The following is a 22,993-nucleotide window of genomic DNA, read 5'->3' as shown; positions in this document are numbered from 1 at the left end:
TGTTCAAGAGACGGCTCATTAAAGTTTGCTGGAAGACGTTCCCGCTCGCCTGTTTTTCTGTGACAAATAACAATGCAAATATGTTAATAGGCATCTGCACAAGTTGTCATGTCTGCTTCTATCAAAGCAGGATCAATCTGCCGGATGGCTGACGTACCTTTGACTCGCAGACTGAGTCAGAAATGTGCTGTGAAATCATTAGAGGGCCACAGAGGCTGTCTGTGCCCAGAGTGTGAATTACACTCACACTATTTTGATCCTTGGTCAGATGACACTATTTCTTTTGTCAAGATATGTGTAGAGAATGCTTGGGAGCAGAATGCCACGGCTAGGACAGTGATACTTACTTGGCATACAGCGGGATGCAGAGAGCAACCCTGCAGCGGGCTCACATACACACACATGCAGCAGGACACATGTCTTCTCCTCATCCCGTTGTGGAATACCCTGTTCTTTCTATTTCTGACTGCCTCAGTACCCCCTGCCCCCCCTGACCAACACCACCACTCTTCCCACTTTGTGCAATTTGTCTGCGTATGACCCTCCTCGTGTTTCATACGACGGCAAAACAAGGGTGTTATCTCCCACTTCCAGCCTATATGGTCTAAAGGCAAATATAGAAGCATTAATAGCTTCTGCCTTAGTACGTGTCAGCACTGCTCACTCTCTGTCTCTCCAAAAATACTCTCAGAGCTGTCGCTGATTTAATCATTTGATTATTCGCATGTAGCAAGAAGGTGAAGCTAACGTTTTGTTTTTAATTTAAACAAACAAAAAAAAGAACTTCATAATGCATTAGGAAGCAATGTCGCATTGCTTCCTGTCTTTCTATCCCATTCAATAAATATGCATAAGACGAGCTATACCTACAGCCGACGTGCGGATTTGTGAGTATACAAAGACAAGCGAGCCTCTGTGTAACCCTGGCTGTGATTTGTCTCTCAGAGACACTCGTTTCCTCCCATCAAGGGGTTTCTGTGCGACTTGTAAACCAAGATCACAATGGGAGTTTTGTGCTACGTGGGTGCAGGGGGACACACAACAGCTGAAACCCGGGGAAGATGGCCCCTGGAATGCTCAGCAGCAGTTGCTACTGTTGACTAATCGGAATATGAGAAGTGGGGAAGGTGATCTTGAATGCAAAGAATGGCACATTGAAGAAGCAGCTGCTTGTTTTGTCATCTGAACGACCAAGACAGCAGAAAGGGTTCCCGTTTTGAAACGGGCAACAAAATCTGCTCCTTAGCTTGTGTAAAGTAAAACCTTTGCTGGCCTCCATCACCCCACGGGAACAGGCCTGTGTTATGTGACAGCTCTGTTTTGGAACAGATAGTAAATACATAATTCAGCAGTGGACCGGGCTCTCTGCTCTGACTAGTCCCCTCATGCAGCCACTCCATTTAGCAGTGGGCTCTGATCTCAGCCTGGCACTAGAGCAACTTTGTCACTGGAGGGTAAAAAAAAAAAAAAAAAAAATTTAGCAGTGGGCTCTGATCTCAGCCTGGCACTAGAGCAACTTTGTCACTGGAGGGTAAAAAAAAAAAAAGAAAAAACGGTGGGAGACAAAATTCATAGGAAGAGGAACAATTTTGATCTGGGCCAGATAAGGACAAAAAGATGATAGGGTGGAAGACCGGGAGAAGAAAAAAAAAACAGGAAAAAAAGAAAGAAGACAAAATAAAGAGATGAAGGAAGAGGAATGAAAAGCGGGGAGGAGTAAAAGGTCCATGTGTCAGATTTGTGAAAGTTCACATGTCAGGCTGGCAGGCAGCCCACGGCATACAGCCGAAAAATCTATTTAACGTCTGCCTCACAGGGCGACAAGAGGGTTGATTGGCAGAGAGCGGAGAGCCACTTTTGATCATGTGTCCTAACAAGCGATTCCAGCTCGTGTCTCTTCAGCCTGAACAGATCTGCATTACCTATTCAAACAAAAGTGACAGACCAGAGAGCTGCTCCACTGAGCTGCTGCACCATGCCACAGGCCAAGAGAGATCACACACACAGGAAGGCCCCCACTGGCACTTGCAGGACATTCAAGCCTGAACACACACTCACTCGCACACGCAGATACAGAAAAATGGTCAACTCAATCAAATACGTTATGAAATTAAGAGGCCGGCTCAAATTTACGAACAGAGACAACAGATTATTTAAAAAAACAAAATGCTTGACGTAGGAGAGATGCTTGACAGATGTCTGGCTTCTGCATCTGTCCTGACACAAAGGTCCTGGGCTGGTGCTGTCCGGAAGGCTGCAGCAGTAAGAGGGAGTGGAGAGCAATGTGTGAAGAATCAGCAGGCAAGGAAATGGATTTCCAGCCCTGATTGCATATGCATGGAGTCAGAGGCTCGTACTCACATCATTATAACAAAGATTCCTATTAATTAGGTGGGATAAAGGAGAACCAGATGACATGGCAGCTGCTGAAGAGACGAGAGGGGAGAGGGGCGGGAACGAAAAGAGGAGCAGGGAGAAAGCTCCTCAATCTCTTTTGAAAAAGGGGGAAAAACAAATTTATGTGACAGAATGTGTAACACAAGTTACATGCAAGGAAACTTATAGAACATGAAAAAAAAAAAAAATCCCACAACCCTTTTGAGCACTGCATTTAAAGCAAGTAAATGTGCAAGAAATAGATCTGTTGACACCGTCAGCACCTGCAACCAATTTCCAGCGAGCCTCCATGTAGAGTCAGCAGGAGCCCTGACACCGAGGGGGAACGGTGTAACAACAGAGTCAAGAGTTCATCAGCGCTAATCAGACCACAAGCCTTAGAGCTGATCCCATTCTCTACCGCAGCTCTCACCCATCCCAGAATCTCATTACATGGCATGTTGTAATAGCGGATAATGACCTGGGGCTACTCACACAATGCAGATCACTCCCCCACACTCAACCTACTGCACAGTCATTATACAGTGATAATACACAGTCTCGCCGGGGGGATTACACTTACAAATAGAGAAGACAGGTCTAAGTGGTGACTTGGAACCAAACACAGTTCAAATATATAAATCCTGTGCCCAAGCACAATTAGTCCGCTGGCACACCCTGCTGCGCTGCTTTTTGTCACAGGCGACAGTCGGGTTACCTGCCGCTGTAATAGGGGAACTCTTTTTTTTCCCAGCAACCATTAAATATCCTTCAGCCTGAGATTAAAAAGCAAGCGGCTGCAGTTTGCCTGGTGCTTTGACTCCCCTTTGCTGAGTTAATTAGCCGTGACTGTGTCAAAGGGTTTCAGGTGTTGATTATTCTGCAAGAGCACCTACAATATCTAAATAGCTGGCCTAAACCAGGGATGCGATTTTAAATAGAGCATCTTTTTTCTTCTTCTTCTTTATCGGAAACATTGGCATATATCCAGATTTCTTGTCCTGTATTTTTCTTGAATTGCAGCACATGGAAATGCAGTTATTCTGCAGAGAATGGGTGTATTATTATACTGTAAGTATAGATTATGTGGGAAAAATCTCCTTTCTTAAATGTCCCCAGGCTACCACTGCTCACTGCTCAACTTTCTCAACAACTGCCTTGAAACGTTGCCAGATCACTGTCATTTATCACAGCCCAGGTACGGTAAACAACAAGAAGTAGTCATTTATTATGTTCAGATCTTCCAAGTTTGGAATATTTGATGAGGTATTGTTCCCAAGTTTTCTTCTACCGTCGTAAAATAATGTCCCAAAATCTTTTTTTTATTTTTTTATGTTAGTGCCTTTATTTCTCATATTCTAAAAATGTAAACCACCTTGTTGTAAATTCACTTTGATTATTCAAAAAGGGATGCATGTTACCCAGGTATGTACACTTGAGAGGCACATCAAGAACACGGCAGCTAATCCGGGAGAGTTTCATTTGATCAGTACAGGGATTGTTCTTGCTGAATTTTAGCCAATTATAGACGTTTCTCTGATTTGTTTTTCTTTCTTTCTTTCTTTCTTTCTTTCTTTCTTTCTTTCTTTCTTTCTTTCTTTCTTTCTTTCTTTCTTTCTTTCTTTCTTTTATCTATTCATTATAATTCTTGTCAGCTGTATGCCAACCAATAAAGAAAATGTACTTTCTCTGACTTGGTCCAAGCAAACACTTTTTCTTAATAATAAAAGATTACACAAGATATGCTCGATGCTAGGTGTGCGGTCAAGTCGATATCCCCCAGATAACGCTCCCTAAAAGCTGGAACAGGAGCCTCAAGCAGGGTTACCCGTCCTTGTCTTTGGGACAATCATAAAGACTCAACACACAAGGATTTCTGTTGACTTACACAGTATTGATTCATACTTTAGTGCATTATATAAAACTGTTCTAACTGCACGTGAATCAAAGCAAGGTCACCTTGGGTTTTTATAATGGTAGCTATTTTTTCTTTTTACCATAATACTTAATTCTGACATTTTTAACTCTTGACAAGTGCTGTCTGGAGGCTTATCCATAAATAATGCATTTACAATACCTAGTAAATAAACATGGGGCACAATCGTTAGCCCTGCTGGCAACTGGGCCTAATAGAGCTTTTACAGCAAAGGTGACTATTCAGCTAAATGCAGTGCTCACTGCTGGGAGGACATTTTCATTCATTAGCACAGTCACAAGCACTTAAAGCACTTTAAGGGATTCAAGATGGAGAGTAAAGATAGAAGGATGGAGAGGGTGAAAGGGTAAAAATATATAGAGATGGAGGAATGGAGGAATTACACCTATAATATTGAGCAATGTCTCTATTGTTGCAGGGTTTATTAGGCATTGTGGTGAATCAGGAAATGAGCCTCATAATGTTGTTAAAGGAAGCCATGATGGTAATGGAAGACATCAGAAATATCACTGTCCATTAATAATATAGGCCGTTCCATGTCTGCTTGTTCTTGCCTAAAGGTCAGTTTGGTTTTTAATTAACAATAATAGCATTAAGGCCTAATTTAATTTTGCAGTATTGTCTCAAGAAGATAATGTGTGTTATTTATAACAAGTTACATATAAAAAGTAAAAAAAAATAAATAAATAAATCACAAAAATCACAGGAAGATCTGGTAATATAGTTCAACTTGCTCAGAATGTCTGAAAGAAGTTCAATCTAAGCTTTAGTTGGTTTCTACATTTCTTTAATTGGGTTTTCGAATTTGTTAGTAGGATTATTACAAGGAGAATGTATCCTTTTCTCCACTTTAGGTCACTGTGGTTATCTCCACAGAACCATCTTGACCTACCCAAAAAATAAATAAATAAATAAATAAATAAATAAATAAAAATCAAACAGAGGAAGAACGGTAGCAGATGGTGAAGAGTCTCTGAGGGCCTCTGTGAATCCTGATCAGACAAGCACTGAGCAGCAGAATGAGACACAACAGTTGAAATGCTTAAAAAAGTGTTATATCCATCGTCTTTTCTTGCTTATGACACATTAGACACATCAAGAAGAGATCGTTCCTCTATGTCCTTTAATTGGTTAATCCAGCTCTTTTCATTTCCAATAGTGTCCCTCTCCATAGACAAAGACACAAGATTATGATATCTCCAAGGTTGCTGTTAACTTCTTTGGGAGGCAGTTTGTAAGAGTCTGCCTCCCACCATTTTACAGTAATCACTGATCATCACCACAGAAGCTTCCTCGAGGGCTCTCGAGAACAGAGCAACTCTCAGTTCTCTCGGCACGGGGATGGCATGCCGAACTTCGTATGGCTCTTGTCTTCTGCTGGGTTCCCTGCACGGAAACTAATTTGCCTTAACAAGGGAGTGTATTTTGGTGCCCGAGATACAGGGAGCATGAGGCAGACCACGGTGCTATTATCAACAGGAGATTCAAACAGCTGTATGGCAGTCCGAAGCATCCTCTCCTCTCCGCGCTAACATACGGCCCTGGATTACAGGCTGCACTTGACCATTTAAATTACTGCAACAACCAGCCTTCAGCAGATGGGGCTCATTTCCATAATGTCCACTGTCGCCACCGAGAGCACTGATGATGCCGTCGCGAAAAATCCTTCCACAAATAACAAAACAGTCATTAAATTCAAACTACACTTGGAAAAAAGTAATATTAGCACCATATATTAGATGCACAGAACTATTATTGCAATATATAAATTATGGTGTAGTGCCATACTTGGATTAACTTTAGATCCAAGTCTTTGCTCAATATGTATAGGATCTATAGTAAACGTGTAAACAAGGTAAATTAATCTAATATAATACCTTATATTCATTTTCTTTACTTCCTCGCCAATTTCTTTGGATTATCAGTAAAAAGTGTCTAAACTTTCTGATCAAATTTAAATATTGAAGTATGAATATAAAAATATAATATATTTAATAATACATTTTTTTGTTTTTGACACCCTGACTTTTTTGTCAGCATTTGATCCAATTATAAACTGGATATTTCTTAATTGTTCAGTGTGACATTATGCTACAGAAATGGAATATTAATTTATTTTATTTTATTTTATTTTTAATGTCAAGTGCTGATCATTTTTCGGTAGCCACATATTAAAAACACACACCAGCTTTCCATATGGGAATATGCATTGAAAGAAAAATCTGCCATCAAAATGACAAGTATTCGACGATGAGTCGCTGAAGTTGCACATGGTCATTCGAATCAATTTTGAGAAACGTTAAATTTCAGCAAGTAAATTGTGTTTATTTTTTTCCCTGTGGAGCCCAGGCTGGTTGCGCTGTCTGATAATATCTAAATAACAACACAAACAATCAGTCATCGGAGGGTGTGGCGGCATAATTATCTGGTGAGAGGTCTGTGATGCTCTGTTACAAAGATCGCCACATGCATACTTAAAAAAAGAAGTGGCAAATTATTTTTAGGCTAACAGAGGTCTAATTTATTCGTCTGATGAAGTGCTTAAGCTAAGAGCTCCCCAGACACTAAATGAGACACATGCGTTCCCAAGGGGGTTTAACATTTGATTGGATGTAGTTATATTACTACAGCCTTAATTAAGAAGGGGGATGTGTTTCAGAAGCTCTTTCAAATATTTGTTTTTCCGCCATACTCTTGATAGACTCCAGGCTGTAGGAGGGAGAGCCAAGAAGGGTGTAACGGGCGGAGATACGACAGAGAACTAACTATCTTATTACAGGAGAGGATTTCTTGTTCTAGCTGTCACTGCTTGCTTTGAAAAGAAAAAGGAAAAAAAAAAAAAGAAAAAGATGAACTAATTAGTCACATTAATCGGGTGCGATCTTTGTAAAGGTCCTGGGCTATTTGAGAGAAGTTACCTTTCATGTATGCTCAGAGCGAAAAGTGTTCTGTGTAGCAAAAATAAAAAAAAGAGGTAATGTTCCTGGCATCAGGTCCGCACTCTGAGTTTTATAGTCAAAGAGTTTTTCTTGGCATGAAAGAGGACCACACTTATGCCGAGGTGTGCTGCCACACAGTCTTTGTCATATTGGAAGAGGTTCAGAACAAAGTGGAAATACTGTAGCGTCATTGATCCCGACCTGTGTGAGCCTGAGTAAGTGTGTGAGGCGGAGAGGAAAAAGAGAGCGGAGGCAGACAGTCGGTGAATATTTGGAAGGAGTGGGATTAGATGGTAGGAACAAGGCCTTCCTGGACTCTCGCTCCAAATCACACTCACACGGGGAGACATACCATCTTGCTCTGTCTTTGTCATCTCCTCCAGCTTCTTCTGCTTCAGCGAGTCCACAACGTCTGCCAGGCTTCCTTTGCGGCGCTCCGGAGTCCCGAATGCTGATCCGCTCAGCATGTCACTCCGCTCCCGGGCCCCCTCCTCAGGTTTGTGTGGAGAAGTGGAATTGTTCCGGAAGGAGTACAGGGAACATACTTTATTGCTGTCAGGTTCCTATAAGACAAAAAAAAAAAAAAAAAATCAATAAAAAAAAAAAAAAAAAAAAAACGTCAGGAGAGGAGGTAAGAGGAAGGATGTGTGTTTAATGATAAGCCTGTTGCGCTACTGTCATAGCTTTTTGAGCTTTTAGACTGTTTTTTTTTTTCTTTTTCATTCAAATGTCGTGATTGCGGGAGGTATTTGAGCTTTGGAATGATTTGGCCACATCAAATGGCTCAACTCTGGCTTTTATGCACGAGCTTCTGTATTTTCAACAGCGCAATCTATTCTGGTAAATAAGACGTGACAAGTGAAAAATTGAGATGAAATGATGAGGTACCTTTTCATCGTGCCAATCCATAATCTGTTAAGGCTTTACTATTCATCTGCACTATCTATACAGTGAAACCTTCAAACTAAATTGCTGTTTGAGTGCATTTGTGTAAAGATGACTGCCGTGTAATTTGCTCATTTTCTAGAAAAGGACTATTCTTAGCTGAGTGCCTGAAGCATTCGTAAATCTGCATCCTGTCTCGGGGCTGTTGTTGTTTTTCTGTCCCACCTGTGTATGGTTTAGTATTTAACCAGGGGTTCCATCTCTGGCTGACTGGCTGACTGCTCCCTGTGCACAAACAGAGACATGAAGAAAAGGGGGGAAAGAATGGGGGAGAATACTTTGGGAGTGCGTAAGTCGGCACACAGACCTGCGTTTGAGGCCTGCGTTTGACAGAAGGTAGTGTTAATTATGGCTTCTGGAGTCTGAGAAAGCAGAAGGTAGCTGTGCAGCCAGAAGTTGGAGCCTTTAACGGGGGAACAGTTATCTCTGATTTAAACTTTGGCCCGCGTGCCGAAGAGAATAAACACAGCAGACATCTGTATCAAACACATGCTGCACATTTATCATAGAAAGTGTGATAACATGGGATGTTACAGCTGTTACTGAAGGATGCAACATTGAAAGCCAGACAATCCCAAATAAAGACGGTCAGGAATGCAGAAAAATAGGCCATTATGTGCCAAAATCTCATCCCTATGTGGTATGTCGAGCAGAGGAGCACAGGGCGGTTTGGTACCAAGCGGCAGAGTGGCACGGCCGTGGCACAGCACCTCCCAGGGCTGAGCTGAATGCCTACGCGGCCTAGCAGAGACAGTGGAGAGCGCTTGAGAGGAGTGGAGAAGTGCTGGGTTAATCAGCTGGCATGGGTTCAGGGCACAGCCCACACAGACGCATGGCACTGCAATGGAGCCAGGTAATCAGCAAAGGCAACTCTCGTCCCTTCCACCTCAAGGCTTCACCTCATGCTCTCGCTGTCGCTCTGTTTTACCCTTCTCCTGTTTTGCTCATTTTGTCTCATGCTGTTTTTTTTTTGTTTTTTTTGTCTTTTTATTCTCGTATTTCTTAGTTTAATCCTCAAACAATAAAGACGTAACAATAAAAGTGTCAGAATAAGGGGAAAGAAATTGCGAGGAGGTTTTATAACCGGGAACTAAAATGTATTCTTACCTTGAATAACCTCTGCGGATGATTTTTAAGTTCACTCCCTTAATATATTACAGAATAATGCCCAAGTTGTCCAAAATAAACAAAATCTGCAAAGCTGTATCCAACATCTATCAAAGACCGAAGACTCCCCATATAATGTTACGATCCGTACCCCTTTTTCTATTCTTTCTTCTTACCTCAACACAGGAAGCACTACTGCTTCAGTGCTCCTCATTGTCTCTGCTCTGACCTAACAAAATTTGAGTCTGTCTCAGTGGATGGTCGCTCATGCAGAGTCAGGTTCTGCTGCAGGTTTCTTAGAGTTAAAAGGAAGTTTTTTTTTCTCTTCATTGTCACCACATGCTAGCACGGGACAACAGATTGCTGTGAAGTCGACCGCATCGTGCAGTTGGGAGAGCTTCCATAGATGAGCAACTTTTTACCACTGGCATATGCAACATCAACTGACTAGTGAAATTACAATGAACTTGCTCTGTGTGAAGCTGTGTACCTGGATTGTGTTGGCATGAACTGAAATAATCTGAAGAGAACTCGAACTCTGTTTTCTGAAGATTCAAAGGGTTCAAAAACTATGGCATTTAACAGTAAATTATATGACATTTTCTGACAGATGAATTTTATATGAACTAAACCATTTTTTGTAGTTGCCCGTCAACAGCTAATCATCTCTCCTGTCCTCTTCACTTGCAACCATCACGACGCTATGTCCGCTACAGGACCTGTTCATGTACGTGTTGTGCTGCATTGCTGTGGAGGGTCTCAGCAGCCGGATGCAGAGTTACTTCAGAGACCCACTGGTACAGACAACCACCTGCCTCCTGCATCTATAGCCCACAAGTGTATCTGCTCTTCCTTGCTCTGCTCACATCAAAACTGCTCTACGTTTAGAATGCACATGGTCCCCCGGGGCCTTGCTGTTTTCTTGCTGCGGGTCTCCGAAAAGACATCTTTTTTTAGCAGCAACAAAAACCAAAGCATGCAAATTGGGGTAGAAAAGTATACCTTTACACCTTGTCTGATTTCATTCTGTAAGCCAACATTCAGAAGAGAGTGTGGGATCATCTGTTTGACCCCCAAATAGTGACTCATAGTGTGGTGTTTTTTAAGTATTCCCTTTTGAAGACGGCAGCTCTAAAGGTTCTATGGCATTAAGGAACCATAAGGCTGGTAAAATGAAGGATAAAGCTTCTTTGTGCAAGCTAGAAACAATGAAAGTCTGATCATTTTGTATTTGAATACCTCAGGGAGGGCATAAGCACATCGTGTTCACTAATAGGCATTTTTTTTTTTGTTCTCTTTTGCAAGGCTTTCCTTTTATGCTTAAATTCCCACCACAAAGGCATCGAAACTAGAAGTAAAAAGACTTTAAACACTTTTTGAGACACATAGAAAACTTACTTTTCACTTCTAAAAATTCACTGGGTCTTTTGAGGCACTCAGGTATGAGATCTTTCTCTTGTTATTTCTAAAGGGAATGTCTTTGTGATTTCACACTTCAACATATCAGTGGATTTCAGTGCAAACACTGTTTATTGCTATTCATTTTTAACATTGCCAGAAGCTAAAGGTGATTCTTTATTTTTTTTCCAACTATTTTATCCATACAAAGGATTTTTGTTTTTTTGTTTGTTTTTTTTGTCAGAGGACTGCAATAGATTGAAATCTTGCAGTGCGTTGTGTGCATGCCTTACCATGCGCTGCTGTGCTGACACCAGGCTGTCCCAGTCGCTCTCTGGTGGCACGCTGCTGAGCGGCTGCATTTCATCGGGGGCTTTGCCGTGGAGCAAACTGTGCAGGGGCAGCTGGGGGGTGCCGTGGGCCTCTGCGCTTTCGTCTTTCTCCCAAGACAAGTGCTCCTGACTCATAGCATCGTCACCGTCAACCACAGATGCAAAAGGTGATGTGGCTTGCTTAGAAGACATGACTCTGCTGCAGGGCAACAAAACAAAAGTAGAGAAAAAGACGTGAAATTCTGTCGCAAACTCCAATTCCCGAATATCACCGGTTGTCATGCGTGTTGCTGGTCTGTTCTGCGTTTCATCGAGTCCCTAATCCAGTTCGGTTCAGATGGATGACTTGATATTCGTTTAGAATCATGTGTCCTTTGGATTTGCCCAAAAATCTACCACAGAAGGTCAGCCAATAAGTAGAACTGCATCCCCATAAGAAGTGAAAAACCAGATTTTTTAAAAGCAAATTTTCCAAGGTATTTTTAAAGGAACGGTTTATTTTCTTACCTTTCTTTTTCATGCACTGTCTGACTAATCTTCCATTTGGTTTTGTCCTTCAAACATCTTTAGTTTTCCTTGTTTGAGGTGATTTTACTTTGAAGCAATCAGACCCAAACAGCCAATTTTATTTAGAATAAAAGTACCCTTAAAAAAAAAAAAAAAAAAAAAAAAAAAAGCAAAATAAAATGTAAAAAAAAAAAAAAAAAAAAACGAAAAGCTGGGAACTATTCAAAAATCTGGTGCGTGCTTTCCTGAATATCACAGTGAAAGATGTACTTGACAAATCAGACGGAAAGAAAACAAATTTGAATTCAAATTTCTGTCGCCTTTTTACAACCTGGCCTTTTTTCCGTTTGAGTGTTTTTACTATTCACACAACCAGTTCCATTTTGTTTTCACAATTAATGAGGTCACACTCATGCTGTATGTTGCAATGAATAAAATTAAACACTGTGCAAGAAAATCTAATTATGCATTTGATAATCAATTAAAAAGGGAATAATGTGGCCTTCCTGTGTTATAAAGTGGAGAAAGGGAGCTGGAGAATAATTAGTTTTTAATCATTTAAATCTCCAGTTTTTGCTTGTTACCATTATTTATTTATTTATTTTCAGTTGCAGGATACATAGACTAATTAATATAAACTATTCAAAACTCAACATTGTAAAGTTAAGCAGACAGGTATTTTAATATTTGAGTGACATAGGAAGTGGAATATAGATTTGGCGGTGCGGATTCACGGGTCTTTGTTTTAATGGTACTTTCCAAAGGTACTTAAACTGATTGAAATACTTTACGTTTTGTCACATTACATCTATAAAGCTACATGGGATTTCAGGTGATTGACATGTATGACAAAATAATGAATGGAAATAAATGAATTACTTATGAAAATCTAAAAGGTGCAGTGCGCAAATGCATTCTGCCCCCTGAGTCAATTATAACCAACTTCTCCTGCACTTACAGTGATAAGTGTGTATGGTTTTAGGGTATGACTCTACCCTTAAGTAACCTGGATTTCTCCCCATTTCGTTCAGAAAAAAAGCTTAAGCGCAGTCAGACTGAATGAAGAGTGAACCTAAGTATTCCCACTGATTCTGCTTTGATTTAAACTGTTTTCATTGTAGCTCTGGCTGTATATTTTAGGTTGTTCTGCTGAAATGTGAACAAGTATTTTTTTAGTGGTATTATTTTACCACAAAAATATTCTCAAACATATTTTCTTCAGCAATAAATAAACCTGTATCTTGCTTTGTCCCATTTTTAAACTAACCCTGGTAAGTTTCCCTGCTCCCAAAGCATGATGCTCCCACCACCATTTCTTACAGTGGGTGTGGTCTTAGTTTTCCGTCACACTTAGCAATTTGCATTTAAGAAAAAAAAAAAAACATTTTCAGTCTTACCAGACCAGAGTAGCACTCACACATTTTTCTCCAAATCTCTTCATGGCAAACAGAAAACATGCTCTGCAGCTACACAGTCATTCATTAGATTTGGGTGGCCTATCACAGAAACATGGCAATTAAACTCACCGATGTTAGAGATTACTACATGACAAAATGTAAAAAAAAAAAAAAAAAGCTCAAGGGGAACTGGCATATTTGCAATACCCGACTAGTGATAAAACCAAGTATTTGTTATGATAAACTTCATCCCTGATCACCATCTGCCCTGTTCTCCTGCTCTATCCACAGGGGTCAGTGTGACAGCACTTTACTTCCAATCTTAACTTACTAGTAGAACCTAGGGAGGGGTGTGTGGAGGGGACACTCAAGGCTGAAGCAGAGCATGGTGCTGTGGTGTCCTTGCACTCTCTGCTGAAAGCCAAGCAGTACAAGACAAGCAAAGATATGCTCTATGTAAGAACGGATACTTTACTAATAAGGACTTAAGGTCTGACGGTTCTTGGTCTTACCTCACTGACACATGAGATCTTTTATCTATGCTCACATTAAGAGGAATTATTATCATAATTTGTTTGCATGCCAATGGGCTAAAAACATATAATGGACTGAAAAATCAAAACAAGAAACTAGAAGAAGAGTAATACAAATATTTCATAACGGAACAGGAATATCTGAAGTTCCCAAAGAAATTGTGTTCGGAGCCAACCTTTTTGATTAGCAGACCTGAGCTCGTCTCTGTCTCCCCGTCTCTCAGCCTCGGCGCTCAGAAGTGTTGTTGGCTGTATTTTTTAGTGGAACTTAGCCTTCAATTTTAATCAGCCATTAAATTGTTTCCTGCAATTATATCTGATCGAATCCCGGCTTCAAAACTGTGTGCCGTTAATTGAAAATCAAGAGTCAGAGCAAAGTTCAGCGCACGTGCTTAACGGTGGGTGGAATTGGGGGTTCACGTGTGTGTGAGCGGTGGGAGCGGGCCGATCACGTAGGATCCGACGTATTTTTTATTCATGCACCCAAAAAGCTTGAGCCTGAAGCGAAACAAGCGCCTCGTCTTCAATGGAGTGTGAGCGCGAAACAAAGCACTGCTTTTGTATTACACAGTAAATCAAGTGGTATTATTTTACCACTAAAATATTCAGTCTCTGAGGCACTTTTACTTTGGTCTCCAGCCATCAGTCAAACTGCTGAGGCGTGAGCGAGGGAAGACGATAGACAGGGAGCAAAGAAGAGAGGGAGCAGTGGAGACTCCATCCTCCTGTAACATGTGTCTACAGCAATCTTGTTAAAGAATGCAACAGATCTGCAGCAGGCTCCATAACAGTATTTGTCAGCAGGAGTTAATAATTTATTAGCAGCGCTGGGAGGGCTGCGCTCAGGCAGCTAAAGAGTGGAGAGAAATCCTTCTGCCCCACCCCCATCTTCTGACAAGCCCCATACAATACTACCTCATATTATTGAAGAGGAAAAGGGGAAGAGTGGCAATAATTCTCTGAAAATATCTGAGGGCAAGCGTACAGTATTTTCCTCCTCTTCTTCAGAGTGGGGATCACAAGGCTCTGAGATCTAAAGGGGTACGTGCGCAGTAGATCGGTGCTGACACAACAAAGACTCTGGATGAGGTGCAAAAAAAAAAACAGAAAAAGGGTAGAATTCATTCGAATGTGGTAAAAGCGTGTGGAAAATGATTGCATATTTTTGATGGAACAGGTTTGTTATCTCTGTTGGCCTCCATGCACGCAAAAAAAAAATAAAATTAGCTAAACAGCCCTGTTTGGACAATTGCACTGTATTCTTCAAATAGCCCCATATACATGAATTATTCAAATATAAAGGAAATAGGCTGTACACTTTCACACACTACAACGGAAAATGTGTTCAGCTGTTGAATCAGATCCAAATTACATTAAGCAATAGGCGCGATTTTCCTTAAAGACAAAGCCTCGGTCACTTTGAAGACCTGTGGCAGCGACGAGACGGGGTCAGATAAAGAAGCAGCACGGTCTATATATAGCTGACAATATTGCACACATTTGAAGGATTAGGACTTAAGTTCTCTAGCCACAGGCTCATGTGGCCTGGAATGCTTTGAGTCATGAATTGTTCCCCGAGATAATGTTTCATCATCGTGCAAAACAGCCTCTGCCTAATTGGTAAGTATTAGAGGGGTGCTGTGCGGCGCTCATCTCAGGGGTCTTGTGACTGCTGGGCCATGTGTCCCCAGCTATCCCATTTCCTCTTTCATCATAAAAGGGTCTGGCCTGCTTTCGCCTGCCGTATCTGCTCTTTCACACTGTTTACCTTTTATAGACAATGGTGATAAGTAACCCCACACCGTCCCCCCCTCCACCATCACTACTACCCCCTCATCCCACCCACTTGTCTGGTTTAGTGCTGCCGCGGATCTTCGGGCTTTGATTAGTGCTGCCGCGGATCTTCGGGCTTTGATTGCGAAAAAAAAAAAAAAGTGTTTGCAAGTATAAAACAGAGAATAGAATAAATAGTAAAAAATAAATAAATTGCCAAAGTAAAACTGGACAGGGAAGGTGAATAACTAGACATAAATGGCATAATTGTACACAAGTAAACATGTGTCCCAAATAATAGGACACAAAGTAAACAGAGATAAATTGTTTAAAAAGTTATATATATTTTTTTTGTTAATTCGGTTCAAAAAGCAGAACAGGCATTCAGGCAAAACAAATCTTAAGATCCACTTAGCAAACTTTCAACCAATCCTAAAATGCTGAAATTAATTGGAGATAAAGTTGTGATAAAAAAAGAAACAAAACAAAACAAAACAAAAAAAACAAAATGAAGGATACAGCCCATATAAACAGAGATAAATTAAGTGAAACTTTCGTCAAATAATTACAGTGTGATTCTTTTGTCAAATTATATAAAAAACCATTAACATAATCTGAAAGAAACCCATAAAAATATGTTTAGAAAACTTATTCAGAAAGGTTCATTTTGTTGTTTATTTACTCTACTAATCTTTTTTTTTAACATTATGAAAATGTGCATAAGTGTTTTTATGGAAACATGAATCCTTTTCATGCTCCCCATAAAACCAAGCTTGAACACTTTCAATAAAATTAATAATGATTTAAAATCATTCTTACTGTCATGTAAGTAAAATCAAATTACACACAGAAACTAGTGCTGGGACTGTGTGTGTGTGTGTGTGTGTGTGTGTGTATGCACGAGTGCCTGTGCGTGAGAGAGAGAAAGAGAGAAAGAAAGAAAAAAAAGCGGGGAAAAAAAGTCATCTATGTGTTTCCCTTCAGGGGTTCCTCGTGTTGTAACAGGTGTCATGGTTGGGTTCCTCTGGGTTCTTCACCTGCCATAATGAGATATAACTACCTGACAGCTCCCAGCTGGAGGAGCACTGACACAGAATCCACCGTTTAGCACAATTAAATTATCACCCTCCATTGTAATTGTGCCATGCTGTGCAGCAGCCAGGTTTCTTGGATACATAATCAGCCCTTAATGCGGGCCCTATATTGTGTGCGCCGTCTTCCATTCATGAAAATGTGCATGCTTGCACATACTTGCTTGTTGCATAATGCCTGCTGTTTTAAAACGAGCTGTATGAAAAGAACAATATTCATTTTTTTTTTTTTTTTTGCCGGACAGAATACTTAGATAAAGATATAAAAGTGTGGCCCAGAAATTGCTCATTTTTCCCTCCGACTGCCGCACAGAGACGGCAGAATTGTCTAAATGAATTTGTTTAAATTGTTGCTCCATTATTGTTGACCTTCCCCTGCAAAAAGTCAACTCAATTACGGCGGCACTTCATCTTCACTTCACATTCTCTCCTGATACCTTCTCCATTAGAAACCGCTGCCGTTGCCACAGTTAAAAATCCACACTCAAATGATAGCCACCCAGAGCAAATTAAGCAAGCCACCTGAAGTGCACACTTTACATACTGAGCAGAGCATTGATAATTACTTTGCAGGGAAAATTATTTGCAATAATATGTTGCTAGAGGAGCTTCCTTACAGCTCACTTTAAACACTCGCGCAGCTGCCGTGACAGCGTGCTTGGTATACTTGCCCCCCCGCCCCCCTCCACCCAAGGTAAGGGGTGATGCAGGTGTGAGAGTGCTTAAAAGTCTCTGTCTAATCGGGAAGGGTCGATGAGCACTCACAGGCTCGATCCCTTCGCCTCCTCCTTCTCCTCCTCTTTCACTCCCCCTGTGCCATCGGCAATTTTTTTCTGATCCCAGGATACAAGCTCAGACCTCGATGGCATAACAGCCTCTCAGTTCTGCAGGACACACACAAGTTTACTCATGTGTATGCTCTCGGACATGAAAAATGGGAATGCAAAAAAACTACAAAAAAAAACAAAACAAAAAAATTGTTAATGGCCTTAACAAGCACAAATGACTAGCTGGAGGAGGATGCATTAAGGTGAAATGAATACAATATGCTCACAAAGTATTTTCTCCTCCCTTTCTTTGGGCCTGTTTACTTTCAAAATTCTTTGTAGTGCTACTGCAGCACTTGAGCAAATCTCGCAGAGAGTCAAGCCATCAAGTAACATAACTGAATTTGATGAGCAACAGTGGAGCTTTGCGGTTTCCCTCATGGTTGACAGTAAGTTATGAGCCCTTTGTGAGCGGCAGAAGGAAAACAGAGACTGGTATTTGGCAGGAACTCAATCATAAAGAAATCTTCTGTTCGTGCAACCTGGACTATTTTGATGGAAACAATTGAGAATTGTTTAAGGAAAGAAAGAAGAAACAGTGACAGATGACATATAGAGCAGGGCGCCGTTTCTGCAAAAAAAAAAAATCTTAAACAAAGCCCCATTTAGACGAGGTCCATTCTGGCATTTGCAAGTTTCTCAGTGCAGTAAAGAATGCACTTAAAATGTGGAGTAATATCTGGCACAGCTGCCAAAGAAATAATGGAAAGGCTCACACACAAGTGGCAGGATGCTGTTTTTCCAAATGATATAAACTTCACAATTCTAATTAAAAAAAAAGTTTATTTTCTGTTGTCTTTCTGCCGTTTTTTTTTATTGTTAGAAATAAAGAAGTTGCCTTTTTTGTTACTCATAATCGCATACTGTTTTAGATTATAGGCTGAAAATTTAAACCTTCTTTTGCTTTCTCTCCCATTTTGTTCACTAAAAAAAAAAAACAGTGACATTTATTATCGTAGTTTTACAGTCGCACAGAAGAGAACTGGCCTTTTCACACCCTTTTTTACTTTTTCCACATTTGTCATATTAAAGTCAGAAACTTAACATGTATTTGAATTTTACAGACATAATACAAAGTAGTGCATCATCGCAAAATTCAACCAATAAAATCATAAAAAAAGGTGTGTTTTTAATCCACCAAATGAATACTTAGTGGAGCAATTTTTCACCACCGTCTTATCACATCTGGAGATTGAAATGTTTGCCCATTTACAAAAAAGTTCAGGTTTAACAATGCTACAGTTTTGTTTCGCTGAGAAAACCTTGTGTTAATTCAAAATATTCAACTTCGATCTCTGAGCAGACCACATTCCTGCATGTTTCTTGCATCCCTTATACAGGCTTCATTTAGCTTTATTTCTACAACAATCTTTCTTCTTGTAATTCTTTCATAAAGGCTGAAACAAATATTTGTGTTGTCAAATTATTTCTCCCCCCAAGCAGTGGATCTCTGTAGCTCTGCCGAGTTACCACGGGCCTCTAAGCTGCTCCTCTCATTAACATTCTTTGCATAATAATTTATGAGGACAGTGTTGCCTTGGTAAGTCAATTTCAGATAATAGAGCAGTGTTACAGGAAATGTCCAAACTTGGGATATTTTTTAAAACCTAACCTTGACTTAAAAACGGCTCCACAGCCTTAACCTGAAGCTGTATGGATTTAATGTTCTCTGACAAATCTCTGAGGCTTTTGCAGAACAACTGCTGTATACTGAGAGTGTTCTTTTTTATTATTTTATGCATTTGGTTGCACTCGATTTTTTTTTTTTTTTAATTTTTTTTTTTTAGCTGTATCAAAGTAAAAAGGGTGGATGATGACAAAGGTAAATCACGCTTTCCTAATTTTTATTTGGAACATTTTGGACACTGTCTGAGTTTTATTCCACTCTACAATTATTTTCTGTCTGCTACTGTCTATTAAGGTGTAGTTTTAACTTGACAAAATATAGGGATTTGAAGGGAGTCTGCATACTTCAGCAAGGACTGTACCTTTTATACAAGCCTTTTTTATTCCCCTTCTTTGTCTGCGGGCCTCTGGATATTAGGAGAACTGGGATATAGTTGGGCTGAGTAGCCACCTTTCATGTGACACATCAATTGGAAAATCAAAACAGGGGTAGTTCATTTGCTCCACCCAGATGAGGCCATCTACTGTAGCTGAGCCATGATGAATAGGGGTCAGGCGAGCCACACCTCAAAGATTTATGATTAAGGCTTATTATGTTGGGAAAACTGACATTGATTGCTGATTTAAACTGCTGAAACCAATTAATTTGCTGGAGCTGAATAGAAAGCATGGTCAACAGTGTGTGTCATTCTGACAGGTTGGATAGGATGAAGCCAAATGAATGGCTGCTGCCTGGCTCTGTTTGGAGGTGGTTAAAACCTACAACGTGTGATTGACAGCCAAAACAGAAAGAGAGAGAGAGAGAATCAGAGAAAAACTCTCAACAGGAAAGAAAAAGGGGGAGATATGACGGGGAAAGAAAAAAAAAAAAAAACAGAAGCTTTGGCCACTGATCTGGGTAATTGCCTAAAAATTTGCTTCACCACAAAGACATGTACATGGTGCTGTTTTAGCAATGCTGAAATGGTTTCATTCACGGTGCGGCACGGAGGAAACCCAAGTAAATGAATGTGAAACATGGCTCTAATATAATCAGAGAGCTGACAGACATGGTCGAACAGAAAAAATGTGCTGCATTTCCAACGCTGAGGAATTGGGTACTGTAGTGGATTAAATGCTGACTGAAACACGAAATGTCTCACCAGTGGCTTCGACGCCTCTCTGCCCTCATCCAGAGCAAACACCATTAAAACTGTACCTAACAGAGTCTATTGCTAATGTGTTTTTATGCCATTTTGCTCTCAGCTGTATGTTATTTTTTCTGCGGTTGCAGGCAGTAGCGTGTGTTTACTGATACCTTCCCCTTTGTGTTGGTTTCGCAGTTCTTTTGCAGGCTTGCTCAGACAACACAAGCGTCATGACAGGGTTCCAAAATGAAATCATTAACTAAATTGCTTTCTTAAAAAGCCACAAGTGTGCAGCAGGATTTGTGTGTGTTTGGCTGCGGGCCACGGGCCTCTGGTTCTCAGGCAGCAGTGCCCTGGCTCTGTTGTGGTTTCTTGCCACCACAGTCGTTATGCTCAGCCTCAGCTGAGCACAATGCAGGGGATGCAGCGCGCTTCGCCTCGCTCCCCGGGATAAAAGTGAAATCACTTGAATAAGAACGGGAATTTACTTTGTATGTGGAAAATCCTCGTCTCAAGAAGTCAATAAAAATCCTAAGAACACCGAAGGAAAAAAATGAATAAAATGTACGTACAGAAGCACTAATTTCACAGATGTTATGCAACAATCTTTCAGAAAAGGTTGCCAATCTGCCTGAGATAGGTTTCAATAAACAAAGCAAACAGAAAGGAGAGCAGATAGTGAGTGAAGGACAGACAAATATTTGATAAGAAGATAGAGGCTACAGCTAAGCTGTGTAGAAAGGTAGCTGAGGACCCAACAGACACACACACACATGCCTAAGCACAAACCCCGCCTGTCTATCTGTTCTGCGCTGACCTAAAGGGAGCAGATGTGTATTTCACAGCCTGCGGAGTGTGTAACCATTCTGCAAACAATAGGTGGGACTCGACAAAGGTCGCCACACTTGCAACACACTTTTTACAGTAAGAGGCAGGACAATTTCAGTGGTCACTTAGTAAATTATTTACCTTGTTTTACTGCAGAACTCCAAGGGATTTGTTTTTGCAGACCTTAGAGGTTAGTTTGGGAAGATGAGCCTAATTTATTTATATCCCTGGCACATTTTGGTTTAAGGAAATAAGACAGGCATTGCTCAAAGGTTAATAAAACATTGTCAAAAAAAGTTGTCTAAAAAAATGATATTTTTATTTACATCGCATTTAAAAATGCAATGTTTTCAATTATGTATACCTTTAAAATGAAACATCTTTATAGTTATTACAGCAATCAAACCTATATTATGCCTGGCCTGCTTTTTGAATGTTTTCACTGGTATTTTGATGACTTTTAATGATGAAGATGATCTTTGAGGCCACAAGACCTCCTTACTGTCACCCTGGTCTTCAGCTTCCTACACAGATTGTTTATTAGTAGAAACACGGTGATAAAATTTTTAAGTTAACTTAAAACCTAAATCTGCCAGGGACATGACTGATTCTGATCTTGTATATTCTTTTAGTGCATCTGCAATTAGTCAGGTCCTATGTGCAAATAGACAGCTTTATATATACATTTACTATTAAATAGAACTGAAAACTTTGACAGAAAAACAAATTGAGTAAATAAACATCAATTAAGCCATCCACCTTACGGTTTCACATTGAGAACTCATTATGAGATTTAAAGTAGACGTTTATTTATTTGTTTGGACGATTACGCGCTGTGAACTGTTATGCAGCTTCTATGCAATTTGTAAATCTTCTTCTCAAGTATTAGCCAGGCATATCAACTATACATGACTGGAGCATAAATGAAAAACACAAGACATAGTTCTTTGTGAATCTTAGCCAAAGAAATCCCCAAACCGTTACTTTTTGTGTAGAATGTATCTTTCTTTTTTGGAGCTGTCGAGGAGCAAGTAATAAATCCAAAGTCTTTAGACAGCTAGATTTGTCCAAAGACTTCGCTGTCTGTAGACAGAAAAAAAATATATATATTTTCTTATTTGCTTGCAAGCCAGCTTTTCAGGGAAGCGCTCTAAAAGCTATCAAAAGTTTAAGCGTTTCCCACATCCTCCTCTTGTGGGTGTGCCTGTAAAGTGCTTCACTCCCTCTTCTGAGAACCTCCATGGAATTGCATCATGGGATGGCGAGTATGATGGTAGCAATATACTGTAACATGGGGGAAATACCTAATTTTGGTTGATTCATAAACACCTTGTGAAATGACTGGTCTCAGACAAGTCTGTGCTTTGCTGGATTTTGGGTCCGAGTGTGGCCGAGCCCAGAGTCAGCTTGCTCTTTAGGACACACACAGGTACACGCAGTTTGTGGTCACCCTTTCCTTTATTTCATGCTGACGTTACCCCTCTCTCATTATGAGAGTGGGTCTTTACCAGAGGCCCTTGTTTGGTACAGTTAGAGCTGATGCGATATGAACTGCACACCAAGAGTCAGCAGCGATCTGCATATTCAATAACTTCCGTAATTATATGCGCAATTCATCAGATGGGATGTGATTGCAGGGGAAGTGGAATAGAGTGGAATAGAGAGGAGCAGAGAGGTCTGATTCCTGGAGGACTAAAAGTCTAATCACAAAACTAACATGATAATTGAAATCTAAATTGAAAGGCTTTGCTCTCAGGGAGCACATGTCAGACATGGTGTGTAGAGGAGTTAGTGAGAGTACAACAGAGGAAGAGAGAGTGGCGGGAAATATTTAAGCTAAATATGCCAAAATCACCATGCATGGAAAATAGTAAAAATACATATTTTTAAAAATTTAAATCTTCAAATATTCACCTAGCAATGATATTTTTTCTTCATTTGTTACCTATTGTTTGAGGGTCTCAAATTATTATTTTTTTATTCATTTGTTTATTGGCGCCTTTATATTGCAGCACTTGTTTGATGAAAGACAAAACCGTCAGACTGTTGATCAGAAAGATCCTGTTTACATGACTCTGCCCACATTTTTTTCCATTTGTCTTGTCTTGCATTTAACATATCGAACAATATGTTAGTGAGGATGTTCGAGTTTTTAAATTAATAAGTTATTTTAACCTTCTTTCTTTAGTATTTGGGACCTGAAAAGGTTTTTGTGTTTGCAAAAACAAAACATAATCTCACCAGGTCATTT

At 40.2% G+C, this 22,993-nt stretch overlaps 1 protein-coding gene across 3 annotated transcripts in view; it reads right to left on the bottom strand.

The window, feature by feature from the left end:
• Positions 1–6,894: 6,894 nt before the first annotated feature.
• The window catches only part of LOC103139438 (transcription factor SOX-6-like), a 52,093-nt gene continuing 35,994 nt past the window's right edge, over positions 6,895–22,993 (bottom strand). For 2 of the 3 annotated variants that reach the window (XM_007554061.2, XM_007554060.2), the window contains exons 4-5: positions 10,995–11,232; positions 6,921–7,814 (exon numbers count right to left, since the gene is read on the bottom strand). In XM_007554061.2, the coding sequence (XP_007554123.1) occupies positions 7,302–7,814; positions 10,995–11,232 (751 nt within the window). In that variant the 3' untranslated portion in view covers positions 6,921–7,301. Of the gene's footprint in view, positions 7,815–10,994; positions 11,233–22,993 lie in introns of all 3 variants that reach the window. The other variant, XM_007554062.2, reaches the window with a different exon arrangement.

Source organism: Poecilia formosa, unplaced genomic scaffold (genome assembly GCF_000485575.1).
Source record: "Poecilia formosa unplaced genomic scaffold, Poecilia_formosa-5.1.2 Scaffold61, whole genome shotgun sequence".
NCBI classification, from domain to species: Eukaryota; Metazoa; Chordata; class Actinopteri; order Cyprinodontiformes; family Poeciliidae; genus Poecilia; species Poecilia formosa.
Note: the sequence above shows the minus strand (reverse complement) of the source record. Positions and strands in the feature narration are given on the sequence as shown.